Source organism: Grampus griseus, assembly GCF_964374135.1.
Source record: "Grampus griseus genome assembly, chromosome: 8".
NCBI lineage: Eukaryota > Metazoa > Chordata > Mammalia > Artiodactyla > Delphinidae > Grampus > Grampus griseus.
Genome location: NC_139002.1, coordinates 65,423,576 through 65,447,456, shown reverse-complemented (window position 1 = coordinate 65,447,456; position 23,881 = coordinate 65,423,576). Strand labels below are relative to the sequence as shown.

The 23,881-nt window shown below is 36.6% G+C and overlaps 1 protein-coding gene across 4 annotated transcripts in view; it reads left to right on the top strand.

Annotated features, from left to right (window-relative positions):
• The window catches only part of SBF2 (SET binding factor 2), a 458,044-nt gene that overhangs the window by 82,122 nt on the left and 352,041 nt on the right, over positions 1–23,881 (top strand). For all 4 annotated transcript variants that reach the window (XM_082659346.1, XM_082659345.1, XM_082659347.1 and 1 more), the window contains exon 2: positions 3,249–3,334. In XM_082659346.1, coding sequence (XP_082515472.1) covers positions 3,249–3,334 — 86 coding nt within the window. The remainder of the gene's footprint in view (positions 1–3,248; positions 3,335–23,881) is intronic.

The following is a 23,881-nucleotide window of genomic DNA, read 5'->3' as shown; positions in this document are numbered from 1 at the left end:
CTAATCAATGAATTTGGTAAGGTTGCAGGATACAAAATTAATACACAGGAATCTCTGGTATTCCTATACACCAGCAAAAATCAGAAAGAGAAGTTAAGGATACACTCCCATTTACCATTGCAACCAAAAGAATAAGATACCTAGGAATAAACCTGCCTAAGGAGGCAAAAGACTTGTACTCAGAAAACTATAGAACACTGATGAAGGAAATCAAAGATGACATGAACAGATGGAGAAATATACCATGTTCTTGGATTGGAAGAATAAATATTGTGAAAATGACTATACGACCCAAAGCAATCTACAGATTTAGTGCAATCCCTATCAAACTACCAATGGCATTCTTCACAGAATTAGAACAAAAAATTTTACAATTCATATGGAAACACAAAAGACCCCGAATAGCCAAAACAATCTTGAGAAAGAAAAACGGACTTGGAGGAATCAGGCTCCCCGACTTCAAACTATACCACAAAGCTACAGTAATCAGAACAGTATGGCAGTGGCCCAAAACCAGAAATATAGATCAGTGGTACAAGATAGAATGTCCAGAGATAAACCCACTCACATGTGGACACCTAATTTACTACAAAGGAGGCAAGAACATACAATGGAGAAAAGGCAGCCTCTTCAATAAGTGGTGCTGGGAAACTGGACAGCTACATGTAAAATAAGGAAATTAGAACACTCCCTAACACCATACACAAAAATAAACTCCAAGTGGATTAAAGACTTAAATGTTAGACCAGACACTATAAAACTCTTAGAGGAAAACATAGGAAAAACACGCTTTGACATAAATCAGAGCCAAGATCTTTTCTGACCCACCTCCTAGAGTAATGGGAATAAAAACAAAAATAAACAGATGAGACTTAATTAAACTTTAAAGCTTTTGCACAGCAAAGGAAATCATAAACAAGACAAAAAGACAACCCTCAGAATGGGAGAAAATATTTGTAAATGAAACAACAGACAAAGGATTACTCTCCAAAATGTACAAACAGCTCATGGAGCTCAATATCAAAAAAACAAACAATCCAGTTAAAAAATCGCCAGAAGACCTAAAGAGACATTTCACCAAGGCAGACATACAGATGGCCAAGAGGCACATGAAAAGATGCTCAACATCACTAATTGCTAGAGAAATGCAAATCAAAACTTCAGTGAGGTATCACCTCACACCGGTCAGAATGGCCATCATCAAAAAATCTAGAAACAATAAATGCTGGAAAGGGTGTGGTGAAAAGGGAACTCTCTTGCACTGTTGTGGGAATGTAAATTGATATAGCCACTCTGGAGGACAGTATGGAGCTTCCTTAAAAAACTAAAAATAGAACTACCATATGACCCAGCAATCCCACTACTGGGCATATACCCTGAGAAAACCATAATTCAAAAAGACACATGTGCTACAATGTTCGTTGCAGCACTATTTACAATAGCCAGGACATGGAAGCAACCTAAATGTCCATCGACAGATAAATGGATAAAGAAGATGTGGCAATATATACAATGGAATATTACTCAGCCATAGAAAGAAAGAAAATTGAGTTATTTTTAGTGAGGTGGATGGACCTGGTGTCTGTCCTACAGAGTGAAGAAAGTCAGAAAGAGAAAAAACAAATATCATATGCTAACACATATATATGGAATCTAAAAAAAAAAAATGGTACTAATGAACCTAGTTGCAGGGCAGGAATAAAGAGGTAGACATAGAAAATGGACTTGAGGACATGGGGTGGGCGGGCAAGCTGGGGCAAAGTGAGAGTAGCGTCGACATATATACACTACCAATATAAAATAGTTGGCTGGTGGGAAGCAGCAGCATAGCACAGGGAGATCGGCTTGGCGCTTTGCGATGACCTACAGGGGTGGGATAGGGAGGATGGGAGGGAGGCTCAAGAGGGAGGGGTTGTGGGGACACGTGTGTGCATATGGCTGATTCGCTTTGTTGTGCAACACAAACTAACACAGTATTGTGAAGCAATTATAGTCCAATAAAGATCTATTAAAAAATAAAAAAAAGTAATGAAGCTATCAGTGAAGAAAAACAAAATTTGAATCAGGTGTTAAGGTTTCCTTTACTTAGATGTCCAAATAATCAGAATGTTGTTGCTTTGACTTCAGAGTTGGAACAACATGTAGAATATGCAAACACATGAAGCTCTTAAAAAGGATTGCAGAGGGACTTCCCTGGTGGTCCAGTGGTTAAGACTCTGCGCCCCCAATGCAGGGGGCCCGGGTTCGATCTCTGGTCAAGGAACTAGATTCCACATGCTGCAACTGAGAGCCCACGTGCTGCAACTAAAAGATCGCGCACACGGCAATGACGGTCCTGCTTGGGGCAACTACGACCTGGTGCAGCCAAATAAATAAATATATTTTAAAGTATGGCAGAAAGCAATTAGGCCTAACATGTAGTCTCTAGCCCCAGATTACTCACAGATTATATCCCCAAAGTTCAATTTTAAGTTGATCTGGTTTTTAGTGTCACAGGGTAATTTTATAACAATAATGCTATATATAGTCCAATGGTCTTCAACCAGAGGCATTTTTGCCCCCCCAAAGCACATTTGGCAGTGACCTGGAGACATTTTTGGTTGTAACAACTTGGTGATTGTAGGTGGGGTGCTATTAACTTCTAGTGGGTTGAAGCTAAGGATGTTGCTAAATATCCTATAATGCATGGGATAGCTCCCAGCCCCCTGCCTCCAACCCAACAAGGAATTATCTGGCCCAAACTGTCAGTAGTGCTGATGTTGAAAAACCCTGTCTAGACAATGGTCAAGTTCCCAGGCCACTCTAAAAATCTTTATTTAACCCAAAACAGTGCTTATAACCCATAACTGAAGCTTAGTGCTAATGGTACCATTTCATTTGTCACTTAAAATTACTTTGTCTCCATAGAAAAGTTCTTCTTAAATATCAACTTGAGATACTGAGAAGACGGCTTTCCTTACTGGGAACAAAGTGCAGTTGCTCCCATGGTGTGGAGACTCCAATTTTAATGCCTCTGTCTGTTGTTCCTAGCTTTTCATACGTGTTACTCTTTTGAGAGTCTATAGGATAGGGATTGCCTATCATTTCAGTGTTATGTTTAGAAGGTAGTTTTAGACCCTTTAAAACTTGAAAATGTTTAATCAGTATATCAGTTTATTCAACAAATATTCATTTAGAAATAAGTATTAATATGAGTATTCAGATTTTTAAGTACCCTATAACCAAATTCACTTTGATTTTATTAATAGGGTCAGGAGGAGGTCTGGGGAAAATAATCCAGAGGTTTCCACAGAAGGACTGGGATGATACACCTTTTCCACAGGGAGTTGAACTGGTAAGTTGGTATTGTTTTATTGTACTTTTATAATGATATTTTTCTTTTCATGTTTCATTTATGGTTATATTTATGTAGCAGTTACTTTTAAATAATTTGGTGATTTAACTGTAACACATTATTAGAAATAATCGCCCTAATACAGTAAACTTTGAATATACTGATTCTGGAAGTCTGTTTTGCTGTTCTTTTTCCTGTTTAATCTTCTCTTTAATATTAAAGATGAAATAGATGATTTTTATATACCTGGAAGCTGAAAAATTCCTTTGATTCTTTTAGTCACAATCTTAGTCTAGTAGCTTCAGTGATAGTGTGTCACTAATCAAATATTTATTATATTTTTTTCTGAAAATTTCTAGGTCGTTGTTTTAGTGACAACTAAACAAAAACACAGACAAACAAAACCAAAGGTTGGTTTAATAGTGACCAGTCATGGTTTGAGTTTGGCCTTGAAATCAGAATCTGAATTCTTTCTTTCCAGTTACAGAATCTGTATGTTGCTTTATAATAGTGCAGTTCAACTGCTTTATTTTTGTCAGCCGTTTTAAAGGAATTTAATGGTGGAGCATAATTTGTGATGACCAGGACATTCTGTCTGGTGGTGGATCTATGGTGGTAAAATGAGACTGAGAAGATGATCACTAAAGTATTTTTCAGTATGACTATAAAGTTTAGAGAATGCATATATGTGTGTATGTATGTATGTTTGTGTATTCACTTATATTGTGTGTATGTTTACATACACACACATACACATGAGCAGTGTTCATCAAAGCAGTTCTTGTTGAGCGATCATTTGGTATAATATGACAATGAAGAGGAGACTGCCTGGGTTGAAATCCCACCTGTACGGTATGACTTCTGACAAGTTATTTAACTTCTTGAACAGCCGTCTTCATCTATAAAATGAGGATAATGATAATACTAATCTCATAGGGTTACTGCAAAGGTAAAATGGGAAAAATATAAATAAAATGCTTAAAACAGTGTCTTCCATAAAGTAAGTGCTCAATAAATGAGGTAGCTTGTTAATGTTATTATTGTTACTGTCATTGTTGTTGTTTGTTTGACATATTGCAGCACCTCCCCCAGAGGAAGAATTGTTCATTCTCTTGTTAGCCTGGATCAGAAATATTTATTAGGAATAAAACTGATGTTGAAAATTATGAATTTTCTTGTCCTAGCAAATGAGTGTCCATTTCTGCCTCGCTGAGGATAAAAGGTACATTTCTAAATGCTTAATTTTGATTGTTAAACCCAGTTTTGTAAAGAAGGCTGTGGGTTCTGTAGACACACAGAGAGGGTAAATCTTGAGTTTAGGCATTAAAAATGGGGAAAGAACGTGAGGATCTTTGAGATAATAGAAAATACATAGTGGTCTCTGCCCCCAGTTCCTGGCACAGAGCTTCTGAAGTCCGTCTAATTTCCTAAGTGTTATGAGTGTCTTTGATCCCGGTTCCTGACACAGGGTTCCTGAAACCTTTGTAAGTTCCTGGGTGATATGAATGTCTTTTGTTCTAATGAGGCGACTCTGGGTGGGCTCCTGGATGGCTCCTGGATGGGGGCTGGTCACTGGAAAGACCAAGCCATGATTAGAAGCTTGGAATTTTCAGCCCCACCTGCTATTCTCTTGAAAAGGGAGAAGGGCTGAAAATGGAATTAATGATTGATCATGCCTACGTGACGATGTCACCATAAAAATCCCCAAAGTTGGGATTCGGAGAGCTTCCAGGTTGGTGAAACGTGCACCTACTGGGAGGGTGATGCACCCCAACTGTACAGAGAGAGAAATTCATATGCTTGGGACCCTCCCAGACCTCACTCTGTATCTCTTCATCTGGCTGTTCATCTGTATTCCTTATCATATTCTTTAATAAACTGGATAATGTAAGTAAAATGTTTTCCCGAGCTCTCTGAGCCACTTGAGTAAATTAATTGAATCCAAAGGGCTGGAGGGCACGGGAACCTCCGATTTATAGCCAAGTCGTACAGAAGTTGTACTACTGTACAACCTACATGCAATTGATATCTGAAGTGGGGGTCAGTCTTGTGGGACTGAGCCCTTAACCTTAATCAGTGAGTTAAATTGTAAAATTGTAGGACACCCAGCAGGTGTCTTGGATAATTGCTTGTTTGGGGGAAAAAAACCCCACACTGGGTGACTAGAAGTGTCAGAAGTCAAGTGCTCTGGGTAAGGTAAAAGTTACCACACAGATGGAGGAGAAAAGTAGGTTTTTAAGAGAGCCCTTGTATTCCTTTCTCTTCTCTTCCACATGCCTGCAAATAGTAATAATTGGTCTTATGGTGTGGATAACTGGTGTTTGTACTATTAAAGCTTTAAAACTCTGCTTCACTGTCCTTTTTAGTAATGATTGAAAGGGGAAAATTTTGGTACTGGAGACCTTTTAGAACTTTTTATGAGTTCCTACCTCCCCTCACATCAATGTGTGGATGGATATAAACTACATCAGTTTGAAAATATGAACAGTGAACCACCTTCATAAATTTCAAGAACAGCAGACATTATTGGGTCAGAGAGAGATCATGATTTGACTCTAGCTATTTAGCTATGACTGAGAAGGAATAATTTTTGTGTTTTGAAAGCTAAGGCATAGATACTGTGATGCCTCTGATATTTCTCCAGTAGTGATGGAGAGACACATGTTGATTTTAATAGTTAGTAAATGGATATTTTTTCTTTGTGTGACAGACACTCCCATGTTCAAGTGCTGTCAGTGCCTCTCCAATAACAAGTAGAGCCGTGTGCTGCTGGATTGGTGAAACCGAGGTGTTAAGAGGTAGCATAACTTTTCCTCACCTAAGATTTTCCTAGATGACATCTTGGCTGATTCTTCATGAAGCATTTCAAGATTTTGGGAGCCAGATTAATATTTAAAGAATATTTGAAGTGCTGGATTACATTGGGAATTTTTTCTTTTAATTTTTTCGTAACTGATAGCAGTTCTCATCCTCTAATGTCTATTGTGCTTTGTCAGGTACAGAATAAATTTGTTTATCTAACAAAGCCCATTTTTAATTTTTATTTAAAAATTTTTTAAATTTTATTTTATTTTTTTATCTTTTGGCTGCACTGTGTGACACGTGGGATCTTAGCTCCCCGCCCAGGGATGGAACCCGTGCCCCAGCAGTGGAAGCACAGAGTCTTATCCACTGGACCACCAGGGAGGTCCCCAAAGCCCATTTTTAAAACATAATAGAACATTAGCTGTTAAATTTTTGTTGTCTTATTATTTATGGCTTTGTGCTTTACTTTATATGTTAGGGAGGTGCAACTATTCTGCATGTTAACAGCAATAATTGAGTAACTGTGATATACTGTGTAATCTAGAGCAACTCCTGCAACTTCAAGACCAGAGATAGGCCTAATAAAATTTTAGTCTAATTGAAGGTGATTTGGCTCAGAGCCTAGGTGGTTTTTTGATTCCAGGGTGGTAGTGACCCTTTTGTGATGATTTACATGGAAAAAAAATCTTACCCTACCAAGGTGGTAGTAGCGGAACAAGTTTTTAGCATGTAACATTAATGTTAATATCTAACAGTTACATACAATTCACAGACTGTGATGAACTCACACATTAGATGATTAGAGGTAGTATATCTAATTTAAAGGTAGGTAAATTGAGGATTAGGAAGTTTTAAATGGTTTCACTAAGGTCTAGCAGCTCAGATGCAGCAGAGCTAGCATTCAAACCCAGGTTTTTTGACTCTTGGTCTCAGCCAAGATCTGAGAGTATTCTGAGAGTATTCTCAGAGTGACACTTTAAGCTTTGGTTAGCATTTGGACTTTAATGTAAATGCAAGATCTGAAAACAGGATTCTATAATTTGGAAGAACTGAGGTTCAGAAATGTTTAAAAGCATGCTGTGTTAAAAGAATGCTGTGTTGCCTCTTCAATAAGTGCTGCTGGGAAAACCAGACAGCTACATGGAAAAAATGAAGTAAGAACACTCCCTAACACCATACACAAAAATAAACTCAAAATGGATCAAAGACCTAAATGTAAGACCAGACACTATAAAACTCTTAGAGAAAACATAGGCAGAACACTCTATGACATAAATCACAGCAAGATCCTTTTTGACCCACCTCCTAGAGAAATGGAAATAAAAACATAAATAAACAAATGGGACCTAATGAAACTTAAAAGCTTTTGCACAGCAAAGGAAACCATAAACAAGACCAAAAGACATCCTCAGAATGGGAGAAAATATTTGCAAATGAAGCAACTGACAAAGGATTAATCTCCAAAATTTACAAGCAGCTCATGCAGCTCAATATCAAAAAACAAACAACCCAGTCCAAAAATGAGCAGCACACCTAAATAGACATTTCTCCAAAGAAGATATACAGATTGCCAACAAACACATGAAAGAATGCTCAACATCACTTATCATTAGAGAAATGCAAATCAAAACTACAATGAGGTATCACCTCATACCAGTCAGAATGGCCATCATCAAAAAATCTACAAACAATAGATGCTGGAGAGGGTGTGGAGAAAAGAGAACCCTCTTGCACTGTTGGTGGGAATGTAAATTGATATAGCCACTATGGAGAACAGTATGGAGGTTCCTTAAAAAACTACAAATAGAACTACCATTCAACCCAGCAATCCCACTACTGGGCATATACCCTGAGAAAACCATAATTCAAAAGAGTCTTGTATCACAATGTTCACTGCAGCTCTATTTACAATAGCCAGGACATGGAAGCAACCTAAGTGTCCATCGACAGATGAATGGATAAAGAAGATGTGGCACATATATACAATGGAATATTACTCAGCCATAAAAAGAAATGAAATTGGGTTATTTGTAGTGAGGTGGATGGACCTAGAGTCTGTCCTACAGAGTGAAGTAAGTCAGAAAGAGAAAAGCAAATACCGTATGCTAACACATATATATGGAATCTAAAAAAAAAAAAATTGGTTCTGAGGAACTTAGGGGCAGGACAGGATTCAAGACGCAGACGTAGAGAATGGACTTGAGGACACAGGGAGGAGGAAGGGTAAGCTGGGACAAAGTGAGAGTGTGGCATGGACATATCATACACTACCAAATGTAAAATAGCTAGTGGGAAGCAGCCACATAGCACAGGGAGATGAGCTCGGTGCTTTGTGACCACCTAGAGGGGTGGGATAGGGAGGGTGGGAGGGAGATGCAAGAGGCACTGGATTTGGGGATATATGTATATGTATAGCTGATTCACTTTGTTATAAAGCAGAAACTAACACACCATTGTAAAGCAATTATACTCCAATAAAGATGTTAAAAAAAAAAAGAATGCTGTGTTATTAGAAACCAACTTCACTTATTTTTTTCGGAGGATAAACCTGGGTTCAGAGCATAGTATTAGACTTGAAATTATTTTCTGTTGCCATCTTTCCTGCCCACACAACAAGTATTTCATGTATTTAAATTCTAAATGAAAGGTATTGTAAACAGTGCTGCAATGAACATTGGGGTGCACGTATCCTTTCGAACCATGTTTTTCTCTGGATATATGCCCAAAAGCCAAGACATAGAAGCAACAGATGAATGGATAAAGAGAATGTGTACATATATACCATGGAATATTACTCAGCCATTAAAAAGAATGAAATAATGCCATTTGCAGCAACATGGATGGACCTGGAGATTATCATACTAAGTGAAGTATTGGTAAGTCAGACAAAGACAAATATCATATGATATCACTTATATGGGGAACCTAAAAAATAATTTAAAAAAAATGATACAAATGAACTTATATGAACAAAACAGAAACAGACTGACAGATTTAGAGAATGCACTTACGGTTACCTGAGGGGAGGGATAGATAGGGAGTTTGGGATTGAGATGTACACGCTGCTATATTTAAAGTAAAATTCCTTTCCATGAAAAAAAAATAAATGAAAGGTAATTCTGTTCAGAATGAAGACTAAACTTTATGACTTGTGGGAAAGGATTTAAGGCATTCATTTGCTAATAAGTCAAATCCCAAATTTAATTTAGAGGATGCTGAATTTAGTCTTGCTGCTTTTGTGTAAAGAAATCGCCTTCTCTTTCTTTTCTTCTATTGAGAAATGCTGAACTTTAATTTGGATGGTTTTTAAAAATAAAAATATGAAAATAAGCTAAACCAAACATAATGACTGCTTTTCCAATTCTGGGATATTTTTATCTTTTTCTTGTGCCTTTTAGGCATACGTGGAAACCACAGACAGTCATATAAATAAAGTTTCAGTTAATTTTAGAGACAATATTTCAAAGAAAATGTAAGAATTGTTTTGCAGAGGCATTCTATGGCTAACAATCTATTTCTGATTATGGGAAGAAATATTTTTATTGGCTTGGTTTTGGGCATCAACAAAATAGTATTGTTTAGGCACTAGCTCTTTTTAAAGATGCCCTGTCTCAGAAGTGAATTTTTTTATATCATAATTCAGAAAACATGCCACCATCTTCACTAGGGAATGCCTGCACTGCATTTGTAAATCTTTCTGATTTTTTTAGAAGTCTAAAGTACTGTGATAAAAAATGTTGTGGCTTGAGTAAAAGAGGATTAACCGTGTCATTAGAATTTATAAATTTGAGGTTCTTAAGATATTAGCTCATTTATTTAAGTTATAGACTAATGATTTGACTACCTTCAGTATGAATCCAGTTTTCTGTAATTATAAGTATAGATTGGGGAGAAGAGGTAAAAAAATCTTGTATTCAGCATTCTGCAGTTGTAACATAGGAGAAGTAGCCTTAGTATGGGATGCTATTTGAGGGCAGAGAAGTAAGTATAAGTATCATGTAATATTTTAATTCTTTTAGTTGTTTAGAATGCATTGAATACCGCAGATGGGCTAGCAGTGGTCCATCTGACCTAGATATAAATACTGTTTGGTCAGGAAACCGAGTGTAGAAAGGACGGAAGAGAATTTTCTCCCCTCTTTGTAGAGGAATATGCGTGAAAGGAGGATGAGAAAGGTAGTGAACATACTGGATGACAGAATCAGGGTTCACAAAGATTTTAAAAGGCTGGAGTTACGGGCCCTTTATATAAGAGGATTAAATATAATAGGTGAAAATGTAGGTCCTGCATGTGAGTATAAAAAACTAGCTGTATAAGTAATATTTAAAATAAAGATAGGCCGGATACTTTCCCAGCCAGAGAGATTTGAGATAAGAAGACAGCTAAAAATAAAAAATATATAATTATAAACGAGACCTATGAAAGATACTGTAGGTAGCATCTAAAGCCTCTGTGCTGAGGTAGGGTGCTTGGTGATGAATTTAGTTTTAAAGCTGGTGTAAAGGATGTGTGGAAGAACTCTTGATTTTGCATAGAGTTGAGGCTGAAAACAAGAACATTGCTATGAAGTATGAAGACATGGCTTTTTTTAATTTATTTTTTTATTGAAGTATAGTTGATGTACAGTGTTGTGTTAATTTCTGCTATACAGCAAAGTGACTCAGTATTCTATGAGTAGTCTATGAGAATACTCAATGTATTCTATTCCATTACGGTTTATCCCAGGATATTGAATATAGTTCCCTGTGCTATACAGTAGGACCTTGTTGTTTATCCATTCTATATGTAATAGTTTGCATCTACTCACTCCATACTCCCAGTCCATCACTCCCATACCACCCCCCACATGGCAACCACAGTCTGTTCTCTGTGTCTGTTTCTGTTTCATAGGTTCATTTGTGCCATATTTTAGATTACACATGTAAGTGATATCATATGGTATTTCTCTTTCTCTTTTTGACTTCACTTAGTATGACAATCTCCAGTTGCATCCATGTTGCTGCAAATCGTATTATTTTGTTCTTTTTTATGACTGAGTAGTATTCCATTGTATATATGTACCACATCTTCTTTATCTGTTCCTCTGTCAATGGATATTTAGATTGTTTCATGAAGACATGGCTTTTGAAACATACTAAGGACTACAAAAAGGACGTTTAAAGTTATGTTCACAACAAAGCAAGTGGATACAAATGGGGTTTAAGCTGGAAAGTGGTGGTTTGAGCTCACATTTTTGTTTCCTACTCCCAAAGACACAGTTGTCTCTTTGAAGTAATAAAACTGCATAGCAGGTAGGAACTCCATCCTGTAGATGGAGTCTAGAGGATGCATCTGAGATAGTGGATTCTCTCAACATCTCTGAGGTAGAAGCTAGTCAGTCTTGGTGTTACTCTTCTCACATTCCTTGATGCTTACTAAGGTGGTTTGTTATACGGTACTAGACTTTCAGTAGCTTACAATTCTGCTTATTTTACTAATGTATTGATAGCCTCAGTTATGCTAGAGAATCACCTACCCAGTCTCCATGGTCTGCTCTCAGAACCACCTCAGGAGAGGTTTTCTTGCCATGTTGGGGTCCTGCTATCCCTAATGCTTTGACGCCATAGTGAACTTCCTGAAGAAGACGTAGAACTACAGTACACAAGCCTGACCTACTACAAATTCATGTTGTTTGCAAACAGCCTGGCCCCGTTACCACACAGAATACTGCTACTGATCTCTCATGTAATTGTCTGTCATATCACCACTATGGTTGTTCTATACTTTTTAATGTCCAGTTCCTTGTTCTATTCTTCATTTTCCATTGATCCCAAGTATTAACTTTAAAAAGTCTTTTCTTGAGTTTATTTCTTAGCTATTATCCTATTTCTTCTTCATTATAAAATGTTTCAAATGATTATTCTTCATTTGCTGTCTCTATTTCTATAAGAGACTGGTGTGGTACTCTGGAAGCAATATGGGATCTGAAACTTTAAAATCTTAAGCAAAGTTAATTTATCTTTCTGATAATACTGCTTTTCCTACAGGACTGTTATCAGGTGATTGTCTATTAATATTTTAATAAACTATAATGTTATGATTTCTTGCTGTCCACTCGCATCTCTTACATCCATCTCACCCACATTTCAGAGGTTTATTCTGAAGTACACTTTATGTCCTCTCCATTCTGAAATCACAAAGTTGAAGTTTAGTAATATTTTCTGAATTCATTAAGTTAATAAATACTAGATGTTATAATAGGTGAACCTTGAAGCCTTAGTGGCTAGAATGAAACAAGCTTTTTTCTTCTTACTTGCATAATCACTTACTTGATTAGTGACAGTGGTGTAGACAGGAGTGTGGTTTGCTGTCTTCAAAGTGTGGTTCTCAGGGTCATCTTGGGCATCAGCATTCAGTTGGCAGAGTAGTAAAAGAAAGCATGGAGGTGGGTTTTATGGGGTAGGCCTGGGAGGCTGTATACATCACTTCTATCCTGTTCCATTCATCAGAAATCAGTCATTTAACCACAGTTAACTGTAATGGGAGTTTGGCAAATAAAGCCTAGATGGGTGCCTAGGAGAAAAGTGAAACAGATTTAGTGAACAACTACCTTTCTTCTGCCACAGTGTTCTTGCTGAAATTCAGAGGCCTTTTCCCTTATCTTAATTCTCCTTGACCACTTTATTTTTTGACATCATTAATTCAGTCTTTGTGGTAAAATAAAAAATGAACACTGTATTTAGTTTTTGTCTCAGTTCCTGGCACAAAGTTCCTGAAATCTTTGGAGTTTACTGTCTTTTGTATGCTAATGAGATGGCTTATGAATTTAGGGAACGCTAGGTAGCTTCAGGAAGGGGGCTGATGTGCCACAGGAACCAACCATGCGGTTAGAGGTTTGGAAATTTCAGCCCTACTTGGGAGGGGAGAGGGGCTGGAGATTGAGTTCAATCACCAATGGCCAACGAGCTAATCAATCATGCTTACCTAATGAAGCTTCCATAAAAACCCCTAGATGAAGGGATATAGAGATCTTCCAAGTTGGTGAACACATCTATGTGCTGGGAAGGTAGTGTGATTGGAGAAGGTGTGGAGGCTCTGTGTCACCCCCTCCCTCCATACCTTGACTTATCTATCTCTTCTATTTGGCTCTTTTTGAGTTATATACTTTACGGTAAACTGGTAAGTGTAGGTAAAGTGTTTTCCTGAGTTCAGTGAGCTGTCCTAGTGAATTATTGAACCTGAGGGGGACAGTCATGTGAGCCCCTGAATTTGTAGTCTGCAGGCAGAAGTGTGGATAACTTGGTCATCCCTTTTGCAGCTGGCATCTTGAGTGAGGTCAGTCTTGTGGGGCAGAGCCCTGACCCCTTGATTGTGGGGTCTGCACTGACTCTGGGAAGTTAGTGTCATAAATGAATTGAATTGTTGGACACCCAGTTGGTATTGGGAAAAAACACATACTTGGTGTCAGAGAAAATACAACAGTCTTCATCATGCTAATTTTCTCTTAATGTCAGTTAATTCTCTTCCATTTTTCCCTGTTTTTGTTTTATTTTGTTTTTGTGGCCCCCTTACTACAGACTTTCTGTAAGATTCAGTTTTCATTTTTTGGGTATTTTGTTTTCTCTGGGAAGTGATGGTATCACTATTCTGTCAGTCTTTTGTACTTGAATCCTAGTCATGCCTGTGTGTTTTCTGCAATTCCTGTAATCTAAGTGTATAGCCTACATGTCTCAGACAGAGCTAAGCCATATTTTGGTATCTCTTTCTAATACCGGACTTCTAATATGGGGTGAGCTCTGGTAACAAATAGCCTTGGAAGGTTAATCAAAGTTAGTTCTTGCCTAATTTCACTTGTAGCAATTTGTCCTATAGCAGAACTGACACTTGGATAAATAATATATATTATTCAAACCAGAATGCTTTTGAGAGTGAAAGGTAGTGAATCGGAAAACATGCGTCCTGAACAAATTGATTTTTATGGTTACTTATACATATGCATGTGTAAAGTTATTCAAGGCAAAAAATTGGAAACTACCTAAATGTCTATCAGTAGGTGACTGATTGAATTAGTAGTGCCACAGTCATTCATCAGAATATAATGCAACTGTTAAAAAGTATGAGATAGAAGATGGCCAACAAGCAGATGAAAAGATGCTAATGTCACTAACCATTAGGGAAACGCAAATCAAAACAGCACACCTATTACGATGACTAATATAAAAAAACACAAAGTGCTGGCAAAGATGTGGAGAAATTACAGTCCTTGTGTACTGTTGGTGGGAATGTAAAATGGTACAGCTACCATGGAAAATGATAGGGCGGTTCCTCAAAAAATTGAGAATGGAATTACTGTATGGTCCAGCAATTTCACTTCTGGGTATATACCCCAAAGAACTGAAAGCAGGGACTCAAATAGATTTTTTGTTCACACGTTCATAGTGGCATTATTCACCACAGCCAAAAGCAATCCAGGTATCCACTGACAGATAAATGGATAAACAAAATGTGGTATATACATACAATGAAATATTATTCAGCCTTAAAAATGAAGGAGATTCTGACATGTGCTACAACATGGATGAACCTTGAGGACATTATGCTAAGTCTATGGGTATAGATTTTCAGTTTTGCAAGATGAAAAGTGTTCTGGAGAGTGATTGCAGGACAATATGAATGTACTTGACACTACTGAACTGCACATTTAAAAATGGTTAAGATGATAAATTTTATGTTATGTATATTTTACTACTATTAAAAACTTTTTAGAAAAATATGACCTAGAGCTTTGTTCAGTGACGTGAATCAGTCTCTAAGACACATTGTATAGCAAGTAGCCAAAGAATTTGGAGAAGAACAAAGTTGGAGGACTTGTACTGGACTTGACCTGGTTTCAAGGCATACTGTAGAGCTCAGTATTCAAATGTGGTATTGGCTTCAGGATTGTCTTTTGTAGATCCTTGCTACAGTCTAGAAGCAAACACACACATTATGGTAAATATATATTCAATAAAGTTGCCAAGGTGATTCAGTTGTGAAAAAGATAGGGTTTTCAACAAATGGTGCTGAAACAACTGAATGTCCATTTGGAAAAAAAAAAAGCCTTGACCCTGCCTCACAACCTACAGAAAAATTAATTTGAAGTAGATCATAGACTAAATGTAAAAGCTAAAAGTATAAAGGTTTTTAAAGGAAAACTTAGGAGAACATCTTTGCAACCTTTAGTTAAGCAGAGACTTTAAATAGAACACCAAAAGCATGAACGAATAAAGTTTACCTGGAATGCTTGAAAACTCTTGAAAAATAGTGTATCATCATGCAGAAAAGGTGGACAGTCGGATAATAAGAAGTCCCATTTTGTTTCATAGATTTCACTTGGATCTACAGAATCTCTGAATCCTACTTGGACCTTCTGTTTCTTGCTATTTACCTTTAGTGAGGAGGAGGAGACTGGAAGAAATGAGGGGACATAGGGTATTCTAGCAGCAATTCACCTAGGGTGTCAGAGCAAAGTTTTCTCAGGTGTTATCTATTCTGCCGAGCCAGATTTTCTTTGTCAAGCCAGAAATTTGGATATATTCAAATTTGTGGGGCGACTTTTATAAATAGAACTTCTTTATCAAAATTTTAATTGCTATAGATGGTAGCCAACTTTAGATGTAAAAACATTACTATATGTGAAAGACTTTGTGATATGGAGGAAAGAATATTGAACTCTGGGATTTTATTTATCTGTCTGTATCAGTATATATACCTATATATAGATATATAATTTGATTAAGAAAGGCAACAGCTATTTAGAGAACATCAACTCTCTAGGTCATATAATCTATTTTCAATGGTATATAAGGAATGATATTTTGATACTATCCATCCCCCCACACCCCAGTTCTTGTTCTAATCAAGTTCTTTGGTGATCCAGACATACTATTTACTGCATGAAATATGTTCAGATCTTTTTTCTTGAGTTTGTATTGTGCTTTGAGTATTCATGTGGAACTTTCCCTGCTATGGATATGGTCATTTTTCTTATAACTTAACAAATGTGTCAGTTTTAAAAAATGAAGTATTTGGTGGCCTCTAGTGGTACTTATGTGTCTATAAAAAGTCACTAATATCACCAATGTACAAAATTTTAGGTGGAGAGTTACTAAGTTGACAAAACTTACTGAAGAAAAGTTTTTTAATCTTTGAGAACTAAAAGTTTATTAATCAGTTATAAATCTATCAGTGATGTGGCTGTATCTGTTATAGTAAATTTTATCTTTCCTTACTTTGAAGACATGCCTTGAAATTTTATATATATATATATGTGTGTGTGTGTTTGTATATATGTGTGTGTGTGTAATATATATGTCATTTTTTAAAATAAATTTATTTATATATTTTTTATTTTTGGCTGCCTTGGGTCTTCGTTGCTGTGCACGAGCTTTCTCTAGTTGCGGTGAGCAGGGACTCCTCTTCATTGCGGTATGTGGGCTTCTCATTGCGGTGGCTTCTCTTGTTGCGGAGCATGAGCTCTAGGCACGTGGGCTTCAGTAGTTGTGGCATGTGGGCTCAGTAGTTGTGGCTTGCAGGTTCTAGAGCACAGGCTCAGTAGTTGTGGCGCACAGGCTTAGTTGCTCTGCGGCATGTGGGATCTTCCCGGACCAGGGCTGGAACCCATGTCCACTGCATTGGCAGGCGGATTCGTTTTGTACTTATGTCAGCAGTAGTTTACTATTGCATTTTACTGAAGTGTGTCTATAAAGGGGATGGTAGAATGATTTCTGACATCTCCTTAAATATAATAAAAGCTAAAAATAGGGCCAGTATTTCATAAGTTAATCATAAAGATAATCGATCCTTAGTAAAGTTTCTTTCTTTCTTTTTTTTTTTTTTGTGGTACGCGGGCCTCTCACTGCTGTGGCCTCTCCCGTTGCAGAGCACAGGCTCTGGACGCGCAGGCTCAGCGGCCATGGCTCACGGGTCCAGCCGCTCCGCGGCATGTGGGATTTTCCCGGACCGGGGCACGAACCCGTGTTCCCTGCATCGGCAGGCGGACTCTCAACCACTGCGCCACCAGGGAAGCCCTAAAGTTTATTTCTTTAAACAGCTAATTCTAGCTAGCTTAAAGATACTTTAAGTTAGGCTAAGAATTATCCAGAATCTGAAATATATGTGGAAATTTAGATCATTTCTTAAGTTGGGAAAATTTGTATAAATTCAAGCTTTGGAAAGCTAAAGAGAAAAGTGACAATTTTAGGTAAGTTGAATTTACTTTAAGTGCTAAAATTCACCTCCATTTGTGTTAAAAATTAGATATTGAAATCCAGGTCATATAGCTACTTACTATTGGCTGAGATGATAACAAAAACTCCTGGTCTTTTGACTCTCTGCTAAAGCTTTTCTAAAACTAAACTAAAATACTCTATTCTTGTGTTAGATGAGGTAAGCTGATTTTTTAAAAGTTTTTTTCTTTTTCTGTTTCTTTTAAAAAAAAATTAACAAGATAAGTCTTATTCTAATTAGGAAGGTTTAACTGGCATTGGAAAGACATGAATAGAAAAGTGTTAACTTTAAAACAATAAAATCAAAAGGGTCTAATGATACAAATCTTTGGTAATTAAGGAGCTAGCAGCTTTTATTTCTTCCAAAGACGGACTGTATTTACAAGAAACACACCATAGTATGAGTGAACTCAGAATAGCTTTGATTACCACAGCCTTAGTGTTCTAATGAAATAGATTCTACTATTGGGTTCATAACTGACTGGAAGATCTCGTTAAGCCTAGTAAGATCTTCAGTATATTTCTCCAATTCAGTACTATGTACTTATTTTGGAAATAGGAATAAACTGCTATAAAACTTAAATGAGAAGTGCTGTCAATTTATGAATTAATTGTGGTTTCCATTGTTTGTGGCTTCCATTGTTTGAGGTTTACTGGTCTCTTTCCCCAGGCAGTGACTGCTTTTCCTGAGACTTCTGAGCACTGATAAACAAGATGAGGTAGAATCTTGGATTCTGGTTAAATGTTTTTCTTTCTGGCAGGTCAGAGAGGTGGAAGGAGAGACATTTTCTGAGTTGAAAAGAGCCACAGGAAGGCTCCCTGCTCATAAGTAATATCGATATTTTCTATTTATTCCATCAGCTAGAAATTCTTTTAAACTGAATGTGCCTTCTTTAAAATTTCTGGAATATGCATTTCAATTTCACATGAATATTTACTTATATTAATATTGTTCTATCTAGGTAATGCCTGTAATCTTATTTCACAGAACAGCCTGTTGTTGCCTCTTGGTGATGGTGACAACTTTAAGTAGTAGAATGATGTGATGCTGCTGTTACTAAAAGTGAAGAATTGTTTCCTAAACATGAAAAAGGGGTAGGGGTGGAGTCCAGAAACTAATAACTTAGATATAGATCTCTAGTGATTTTTATTTTTATTTTATTAAATTAAAAAAATTTTTAAAATTGAGGTATAGTTGACTTACAATATTATGTAAGTTTCAGGTATACAGCATAGTGATTCACAATTTTTAAAGGTTTTACTTCATTTATAGTTATTATAAAATATTTGCCCTATTCCCTGTGCTGAACAATATATATTTGTAGCTTATTTATTTTATACACTGTAGTTTGTACCTCTTAATCCCTTACCCTTATCTTGCCCCTCTTTCTCTCCCCACTGGTAACCGCTGGTTTGTTCTTTTTTTGTGAGTTTGTTTCTTTTTTGTTATATTCACTGGTTTGTCTTATTTTTTAGATTCCACATATAAGTGATAACTTATAGTATTTGTCTTTCTCTGTCTGATGTATTTCACTTAAGCGTAATACCTCCAAGTCCATCCATGTTGTTGCAAATGGTAAAATTTCATTCTTTTCAATGGCTAAGTTGTATTCCACACCACATCTTCTTTATCCATTCATCTGTTGATGGACAGTTTGGTTGCTTCTTTATCTTAGCAGTTGTAAATAGTGCTGCTATGGACATTGGGTGCAATCTTTTTGAATTAGTGTTTTTGTTTTCTTTGGATATATACCCAGGAGTGGAATTGCTGGATCATATCTGGTGATTTTTAAAATAAAGATTATTAAAGTGCTAGCTTGTGAGTACTTACGAAAAACTTTTTTTTTTTGTAGTTTGCTCATCTGTCCAGAATTTTGCTTTAAAATTTATAGCCATTTTGAAAATTTGGCTATGATTTAATGCCAGTTCATTCATTTAACAGATATTTATTGAACACTTACTATGTGTCAGTCACTGAGATGGGTGTTGATGATATGGCAGTGAAGCAGATAAAATCCCTGTCTTCTTAGAACTTAAATTTATAGTAGAGAATGGACTGACACTAACTATAATGAATAAGTAAATTATATGGTACTTGAGAAGTGATAAGTACTATTAAAAAATAAGAAAGTATTGGCAGGAATAGTGTAGCCCATTAGTTTATAAGTAATCAAGGCAGCCAGTTACCTGTTGCTGCTTGCCAGATAGCCTAAGGAAAGCAAATGAGCTAGGTTAACTAGCTTTTAGAGTTCTGCATAGTTTTGATTTTACAAAGCAAATTGTAACATACTTTAATCTCACCAAATTATTATAGAAAATATCTTTAATATGAAGTAGTGATGGATGTTAGTTTCTTGGATTAAAGTAGCCAAAAATTATTCAGACAGGTGAGTTGTACACAACCGTGATTATAACTTACTGTAATCAGATAGGTTACACATTTAGTGTGCAATCTATTTGTATATGATACACTATTTTTTAAAATATTTGTATTCCATTCAAGACAAAGAAAAGAGTAGAGAGATTTATCACACATTTGCAGTTTATCATTAAAGCGAGTTAGGCACAAGTAAAAAAAAATCTTACGTATTTCTAAATTCTGTAACTGAGCAGTTGCTTAACTGTTACAGGACTTTCCAATTTGAGGCTTCTAAGGAAAAAATTATTCTATGTACTTTTTAAAAAATATATTTGTTTTTAAAATATATATGTTTTTAAGTAATATATTTACATTTGTTTTTTTGGTTTTTTTTTTTTTTTTTGGCTGCGTTGGGTCTTCGTTGCTGCGCGTGCGCTTTTCTCTCTAGTTGTGGCGAGCGGGGACTACTCTTCATTGTGGCGTGGGCTTCTCATTGTGGTGGCTTCTCTTGTTGCGGAGCACAGGCTCTAGGGCGCGTGGGCTTCAGCAGTTGCAGTGCACACGCTCAGCAGTTGTGACGCAGGGGCTCTAAAGCGCAGGCTCAGTAGTTGTGGTGCACGGGTTCAGTTGCTCCGCGGCATGTGGGATCTTCCCAGACCAGGGCTCGAACCCGTGTCGCCTGCCTTGGCAGGAGGATTCTTAACCACTGCACCACCAGGGAAGTCCCTTTATGTACTTTTGATACTAGGGGATTTTCCCCCTTAGTTGTTTGTTAGTGTACATAACACAGCATTTAAAGATTTATTCTTTTAATACAATCCATGGACTTGATAATTTTTTTAGATTAATCTAATTGTCTAGTTTCAAAATATAGAAATATATAAATAAGGTTAATTTGTCCTTTAGGATCTGTAATGTTTAGTGATTCTCTTTTACTCATTTTTCTTTCTTTTTTCCTGCTTGACAAAGATTTGTATAGAATGACTGATGGGTTATCATGCAGCCTCTAGTAACTGGTAGACATCTCTCTAAAGGTTCTTCCTATAATGAAGTGTGACCCTCATTTAAAATCTTCACTGGGGTAATGATAAAAATGTCATGTGATCTTAGGGTTTGGAAAGGACCTTAAAGGTTTCCTGGTCAAATTCCAACCTCCTTTTTGATGGTTAAATTAGTTTGTATACAATAGTCTTTTCCAAATGGTCATGTAGCTTCCAGTGATTCATCCTTAAGTATGTTCTTAGTGCCTGTTAGGTGCTGGACAATGTGTTGGGTGCTGGGGATACAACAGTAAATAAGACAGATGTGGCCCATGCCCTCAGATTCAGTCTAATAGCATTTTTTTAGTGACGATAAACTTGTTCTTGTATATATATTCACCTTCATAGTTTTATACACATCATCTTCAAGGGTCTTGTTCTGCTTCACAAATTTATAAGCACATTAGCCTGACCTATTCAGGTTAATATTCCAGTTGTTGTTCCTGTACTTGGAAATACTATGTTTTTCTCCTTCGAAATCCTGTTTCTAAATTTGTATTAAAATATATACATACTCATGTTCTTTTTTTCAAAAGTTGGTGGTTCTAAAATGTTTAGATGTGTTGGTAAATTACAAATATAAGATTCTTAACCTAATAAATTGGACTTTCTAGACCATATGCAGGGCAGAATGTTAAATCTTACCTATCCTATTTAATTATTTTATACTAAGTGAGATTTCAGACACTTACATGATCTAGTTGAAAGTGATTAAATGGGTAGCTGGTCCATGTAATGCTGGATGTTACACTATGTACATGTACATTTAGGATCTTAATTCAGTTGCCTTCTGCTTTTCAAAAAGAAATTTAAATTAGGACAAATCTTTGGACATTATTTTTGGCTAGCTTTGTAACAGATCATATTAGAGACCGGAGACTAGTGCCAGCTATTGCTAGTAGAGTCATGAGCTCTTGCTACTGCTCTGGCAGTCATTTTTAGAGGTGTTAGTTGCAGTGCTGCAAGGGTATGAAAACATTACAAGAACATCGTATAATGAGAAGTTAATATACTCCATATCACACCATATTAATATCTGTGGCAAGTTTCAAATACCAATATTGGTGTATTTTATAATCTCAAATCACCTTAGCCCTCTGGTTCAGGTAGCTACTCCTATATGTGGAGGTAAGAGCTCACTAATTGAATAAAGTCACTCAGTGGTCAGTTACCAAGCAGCTAGATGAGGCTTTTCTTCCAGATTTAAAACAGGAATAAAATAGGAGGGTCCAAGGTGTAGGTCAGAATTAGCTACTATTTCTTTCTGTCTCTCAAGAGAAAGAGCAGAAGATAGCACTCCCCACATCCTAGCACAAAGGTAGCTGGGAAGTGAGGAACCCATATGAAGGACCTTCAAAGGTGTTCTCGGGCTTTGGATGGCTCTCTGGCTTGGAATAGATTAGAATTTATGAAGGCTGAGAGCAAATAAGCTGCGGTAGGTTAGTGTGGAACTTGCCAAGCGATGCTCTGTGCCACTTGGCTGGGCCATCAGTGTGTTGAGGTATTGAGACCACTGATGTGAGCAGTCTTGATTTACCATGTGTGCTGTGTAAATAACATCTGTGTTGCAGGAAGTGAAAAAGTTTGGAGAGCACTGTGATTTATCCTATGCTGTGGACTGCTTTTAAGCTTGTTGACCTCTATTTTTATTTGTTTCTCTCTGTTTGGTAAAGTCCTTTTTAAAGTCTGCAAACTGTCTCGTTGATGCTCATTGGAACCAAAATGGATTAAAGGAAGCACTATGCTCCCTTGAGGGTCATAATTTATGATTATGGTAATTGAAGTGAGAGCACCCTACCCCCAAGTGTAAAGTTTAAAAGATCACTTGATCCAGCTACCTTTCTCTCCTATAGATTTTATTTCTAGTGCTAAAACCTTAAAGTCTCTGTGTTTCATTTGAATAGGGAGTATATTAGTACATTTTTAAAGTTTTGCTTACCCAGTGTTTTGGTATATATCTGGAAGGGAATATTAATATATAGGCTAAAGAGATGGGCTGAAATTAATAAGGAGAACTTTTATGGGGAAACGTAAAATATTTTACTATAATTATGCCTCATAAAACTAATATAAGAGGCCTGCAGTTCGGTTGGCATGAGCTATTGGCTTCTTAAAAAGCTGATGCAGTTCTTGGCTACAGAATCGCCAGGATAATAATAGGAGTGGAAATGGAGTATGTATTTAATTGACAGGGTTTGTTTGGATGACTAATTGAATATGAGTGCACCAAAGGGCCAAAAGTTGTCTCATGGATTCGGATTTGGGTGACTAGGGGAGTAGCAGTACCTTGACAAGATAGGGAGAAAGTAGAAATAATTTTAGCTCTGTCCAGTTTTACTCTGCAAATGAATTTAAGTTGTAATACCTAAAAAGACAATTTGGTAAAGTGATTAAGAGAATGGACTCTAGAATCTGACTCTTTGAGTTTTAATTCTAGCTTCTCCACTTAGTAATTTGGTGATCTTAAGTCTTACTTAAAGACTCTGCCTCTTTTCATCAGTCTAATAAGAATAAAAATAGTATTGTGACTTACAGGATCATTAGAAAGATCAAATGAATTAATACACATAAAAGTGCTCAGAATAGTGCTTGTGCATAGTAATCATTATGTGTTAGCTGTTGTTACTATTGTTATCTTTTATTAGGGTATGTTTTCCAAAATAATTCTGTGATTTTGGTATAAAACTTAATGATATAAAAAGGATTTCTTTCATTTGGAGCAGTCCCAGGAGACTTCATTCTCTTTCCTTTTCTGCTCTCAATACCCTCTCAAATTTGTAGAACCAAGGTGTGGATTGATTAGTTATGCAGTTTTAATTATTAAATCGTGTTAATCTTACTGCGTATTTTAGGGAAGTGGGAGAAGGAAAAGGTCTTCGAAAGTGTTTTATTACTATAATTACAGTTCTTTTTGATTATTTTAAAAAGCCATATTGAAAGTGTTTATTTCCTACTTTTATCATCCTCATCTGGACACTGTGTCTTAGCTCAATTAAAGTCAAAGCTCTGGTGTCAGATTTCATTTTTTTTACTCCACCTCACTCCATGACATTAGCTTTGTTCTCCCACGGATTTATCTGATCCTTTGGACTGTCCT